This window comes from Coffea eugenioides, unplaced genomic scaffold (assembly GCF_003713205.1).
Source record: "Coffea eugenioides isolate CCC68of unplaced genomic scaffold, Ceug_1.0 ScVebR1_1562;HRSCAF=2432, whole genome shotgun sequence".
Lineage (NCBI taxonomy): Eukaryota > Viridiplantae > Streptophyta > Magnoliopsida > Gentianales > Rubiaceae > Coffea > Coffea eugenioides.
The window spans coordinates 1-5,453 of record NW_020861975.1 but is presented as its reverse complement, the minus strand read 5'-3'; the positions used below and the strand labels follow the sequence as shown (position 1 = coordinate 5,453).

The 5,453-nt window shown below is 34.8% G+C and overlaps 1 protein-coding gene across 1 annotated transcript; it reads left to right on the top strand.

The window, feature by feature from the left end:
- The first annotated feature begins 375 nt into the window (after positions 1–375).
- LOC113755548 (zinc finger CCCH domain-containing protein 34-like) lies at positions 376–5,271 on the top strand. The gene is made up of 6 exons (XM_027299525.1): positions 376–684; positions 1,228–1,400; positions 1,500–1,553; positions 4,004–4,120; positions 4,227–4,520; positions 4,645–5,271. Exons 1-6 carry the CDS (start codon positions 603–605, stop codon positions 4,924–4,926), a joined length of 1,002 nt encoding a protein of 333 aa, XP_027155326.1. The 5' UTR covers positions 376–602; the 3' UTR covers positions 4,927–5,271.
- Positions 5,272–5,453: the final 182 nt, after the last annotated feature.

The window sequence follows — 5,453 nt, the reverse complement described above, 5'->3', positions numbered from 1 at the left end:
CACAAATCACCTTCAGATCAACGGGTCTGATGCATCCATTTTTCTTGCACGACATCAAATTAGCCACCTGGTCCAGTTACGACAATTTGTCACATTTTCTAATAAATTAAAAAAAAAAAGAATTTCTGATTTTCGCGCCTGATTCTTTCTCAATCTATTTTAATTAAATCAAAACAAGGACGAAATGACACAAATACTCTTGTTTTGAACGGCAGAATAATTATTTGCTCATGTACTTTTATGTCTTTTCGTCGAAAGCATTTTTAGTTTATCATTATTCTTCGTACACTAGTGGGGACTAGATAGTCTCAGAATCTCAAAATTAAATTTAAAATCTTTTGGAGTTTTGATTCTCTAAAAAATCTCACTCAACAATCGAGATAGTGACTCAGAGAGGAAGGAAGGGAAGAATAAAAAGACCAAAAAAATAGTCAAGTTTTGCATAGGGATTGTTGAGTTAAATAAGAAAATAATTATCTTGATTTGTTTTTAGTTGAAAAAGACCAAAGCACTGAGCAGAGGCTTGTCCATTTTCAGTTTCTTTGTCAGCAGATTTTTGATCAAGTTGTTTCAATTTCGTTGGTAAATCTAATTCTTGATAGATGATGAAGAACATTGAAGTTCAGCATAATGGAGGAGTCTCCAAATCGTCTAATTTATTTGCAGGGAAGGAAAGAGTTGATGGTAAATTATTGCTTTTCTGGGTTCTTCTTCTTCTTCTTTTTAAATTTTTTGAAAGCAGAAATTAAGAAATTGACATTTGATTTTGTGGGCAGTCAAATTAATCTGTTTGTCTTTCTGGGTATTTTTTTATTTTTTTTTTTATTTTTGGGTTTTTGATTTAGTGCAATGGGTTGATGACAGGGTCGATGACAGCTTGCTCTAATATACTGAATATGGTAGTTTTAGTTATTTCATGATCGTTTATTTTTTCTATTATATGTGAAGTAATGATCTTTGGATGATGATCGCGTTTGCCGATGATCAATTGTGCTGGTGATTATATACTGTACAAGGTTTGATTTGGAAATTTCTAATTTTCTTTGGGGCTGTTGATTTAGAGTACTTCCCTTTCCTTGTCAAATGCTTCTTCAGGATGATAATGGAAGTTTATATATTTTATTAACTTTCCAAAATAGATTTTAAGCTTTTCTGCTCTTAGCATATAGTCCAGAAAGGCACTGCATACAATCGTTGAGGCATTTGTTTTACTGATGGATATTGCAGAAGCTTTGGGGGTGTTGAAAATTGAGGACAATGGTGATGACACTGGAGGTGCCTATGGAGCGGTTTGTTTTCCTGATCGTCCTGGTGAGCCTGATTGTATATACTATTTGAGGACTGGGAAATGTGGTTATGGAAGTAGATGTCGGTTCAATCATCCTTCATATTCCAGCCAGGTATCTGGTTTGGCATAGAGTTTTATTGTGTTAATTTTGATGAACCAGATAAGTGTGTTTTGATAATCACTGTGGTTGTGTGGTTGTGTGGTTGAGCAGGGGCATCAGAATTCTGGTGTACTTCCAGAAAGGGAGGGAAAACCTGAATGCAGGGTAAGTGTTTTTTTTTTTTTCCTTTTAATTTCTCCCCTCCTTACTGTGCACCAGAGATTAGTTTCTGATTCATTGGTCTTTGTTGCATTACTACAAAAAAAGGGAAAAAGTTTCAATAGTTGATTCTGACATATCTTTTTAACACAAATATCCTTTGGAGTTGGCAAATTTTGAAGTCTGTCCTGGTGGCCATTTATAGATTATAATCTACAATACAAATTTGACCCATCAGGATAACTCTGATAATTTTCCTGCAATTGTTCTTTTTGATATCGAATTTCCTGCAATTATTCTGGATTAGACAAAGGCATGTCACTAAGCCATATGCACTGAGAAGGAAAGCAAATACTTTATTTGGAGTGTGTTGTGGATGACCATTTTGGGTTCAGTCAGTGCATGTCTATGATGGCAAGGATTTATAAATTGGAACTGCACTTATTCATGGCGCTGATGTATATTCAAAATTTGTATGAATTTTTTCCGTTTATGATGTAATGAATGTGTTGTCAGTTGCTTATCTTTGACATTGTGCAAATTAAGTTTTTAATCTTTGAACAACTAACTTCTGCTTTTCTTCTGAGTTGACTGGATCAAATGGCACAGGGAATTTCTGAACATTTGTGGATAAATGCCACAATCATACAAATTGGCTATTGTCATTTTGTAGAATATAGTCTACAATTGGTGATATCATTTTGCTAAACACTAATCAACATTTTGAATAAAAAGATTTTTTGAATTATATGAAAAACAGAACTATACTAAGCAGCAGATGGGAGAACCTTTTCTTATTATATGGTGGAGTGATAAGAAGATTTGCGATACAGGTGAGATTGAAGAAGTCTGTTCACGACAAATGAGACTTTCAATGATATATAAAAGAGGGTTTTAAAGTGGATGATAGGTGTTAGAATATCAACTTGTTAGTCAAATTTTTAAGGTTAGCACGAGGTTGGATTATCCCCAATAAAATGTTGTGAAGAAGTTTGATTTTGAAAAAGAGTTATTGGTTTATCAATCCCTGTGAAGACAGGGATGGTTAATTATCCTTGGTAGATGAAATTGATTGATGTGCATGTTCTTATATTTTTGCTGTTGTTAACCCTTTAAGAGTATATGAGGTTCAAAATGTGTGTTGAGCACAGTACCTGGATTAATTCAAAGTATCCATGAATCTGTGGATCCATTGACCAAGAAAATCTTGGTTAACCTGCAAATCAAGCATTATTAATCTGGTGAATACTCAACCTCAAAGTACAACTTTTAAACTAGCTTCTTAAAAGCTTGAATTGAAACCAATTCTTACCCAAACTTAAGTTGAAGAAATCTGAAACTGTTCTGCATGTTCTTTTGTGCTTAAAGTTTAAAAGTTCAGTCACTTTGTATAGAGTTGTATCCAATTTTTTCTTCCTCTGTGCTTTCTGGTGGATGCATATTTGAGCCAACTATAGTTCCCCCAATTTAGCTGTCTCATCTATGGCTTAATCCTCCTGCTAAAGCAATGTGACCATTGTTGTAAGACACTCAATTGCTATATTTGAATTATTAGTTGCCTCTGAATATAACAAATCTAAAGGAAACAACTATAAGAAGCCGCATGAGAGTTGGTTGGGTGCCCGCTGCATGTGATATCATCTTCTCCGTACAAAGGTATGTTTGTGGTTACTACTGGTGTATGATACAATTAATTGAAGACCAAAGCTGATCTTTATTGGCTTAGTGAAGGTAATGTCTTATTTAGAAGTAAGTGTTGTTCACCTTTGATCCGTCATCTGTTGACGTCATTCTTTCCAGCCTGAGTACCTGGATTAAAACCATGGTGGAACCTTGATTTTGTGAAACTGTAAGGTTTTGAGGGACGTAATTGAGGTGGTGTGTAGAAGAGCAACTAGGGATTTGGATTGACCTAAAATCTATTAGTTTAGACAGAAAAGAACATCAAAAAAAGATCATGAGACATCTCAAAAACATGAATTAACATAAATTCTACTTTTTGTGATGAATAAATCAACTGACTCAACAAACTTAAAACAATTTCAGATTCTGTCAGTCTTTAGATCTTATTTTGCTATAATCTGTTTGACTTGTATATACATCTATTGGGTGACCTCTTTATGTTATGCTCCTGAAGAAAATTTTCATTTCACAGATTATCTAGTTCTCATAATTAATCCATCTACGTGTTTTTTGCTTATAGAATTTAACACACAAATTTGTCTATTTAATATTTTCCTTTTATCAAACTATTTTTCTGATGAATTGTAGCATAACAGATAGAGCTCTGGAGTTGTCCAGTTTAAACTTAAGTGCTTCATTTTTGTTTGAGAATCCTAATGGGTGTTTTTTATATTCATTAAGACTGACAATATTTGCCAACTAATATCAGTGCTTGTTAATAGCTGAAGATTGCTTGATCTTAGCCCTAATTTTCAATGTGCATTTATCTGCAGCACTATATAAGGACAGGTATCTGCAAATTTGGATCAGCTTGTAGATATCATCACCCGCAGGATAGACATAATTCTGATCCACTCTTGTTGAACATTTGGGGGTTTCCTATGCGTAAGGTGCTTATTTACTTTTCTCATTCTGGTTCTTCCGCTTTACTTGTTATAGTGTTTAAGCAGCTTAGTTGCTTTTATACTTCTTCATATAGCTGATACAATTTCTCAGGATGAAAAGCCGTGTCCTTATTATATGCGAACTAGTACGTGCAAATTTGGAGTAATGTGCAAGTTTGACCATCCGCAGCCTGTATCTGCTGCTAACGGCTTACATGTCACAGGATCTACTGCCTATGGATCTACGACCTTAGCATTTATGACCTCATCTAGCATACCCTATGTAGGCGGAGTTTCAGATTTATCAATACCAAAGACAAATTCTATAATCAATCCATCTGTGCAAGGTTCCCAATCTTATATGCCTCTTTATCTATCACCTTTTCAGTGTTGGAGTACATACATGGTTAGTAAAAGTTTCCTGAGAAGTGGCCATGAATTTTCTAATTTATGGTGCTTGTAGACTTTCTATTAAGCTGATCTCTTGTCCATTTCATGCTGCTGATTCCATATTCTTGTGTGGCTATCAGGGAACCATGGGTGGCTCTTCTATTTTGGATGATCTTGCCGATCAAACTTTTGGTGGTCAGATACCTCTGTTGTCCTCATCATCTCACCAACCTGACAGACCTGATCAACCTGAATGCCATGATTTTGTCAATACTGGGAGCTGCAAATATGGAGCAGACTGTAAGTACTATCACCCAAGAAATAAGGTTGCTCCAACCACATCAAATTTGTTAGGGCCACTTGGTCTCCCTCTACGACCTGTAAGTATCGTTGCGTTCACAAGCATTTTTTTTTTACCTTGAAACAGCACAGTTTTACCAGGAGCTATAGCATAACAGCATGAAAATGGGGAATAATGTCATATATAGTACAAATAAAAGATTAATGTGCAATTGTATGAGTGCTGCTACTCCTAAGATAATTTGTGAACACTTAAATTGAAATACAAAGGAAGTTCCGTAGGTTTGTGTGCTGCTTCATGTATAATGATTTGAGTCGCGATCTGTATGCCGAGCAGTAGCATCTGTATATGTAAAACTTTTTGAGTGTATGTAGCTTAAGCATGACAGAAATGCAGATTTAATTGTCTCTATGCCTTTACAATCTCTTAATGGTATGGTAGTTAGCTTATTCTCATTTTGAGCAGCTTTGTTAGCTTTAACCTTACAAGTGCAGGTTCTACCCATTTCATTTTATATATTTTCTTTTCATAGTTAAATATAATTCAGAGGAAGTTATGATGACAGAATTTGGTTCACTTAACCTAATGGTAATCTACACCAAGTAAACGCAGCATCTCCTTTTTACTGTAGCAATAATTGCAAATAGA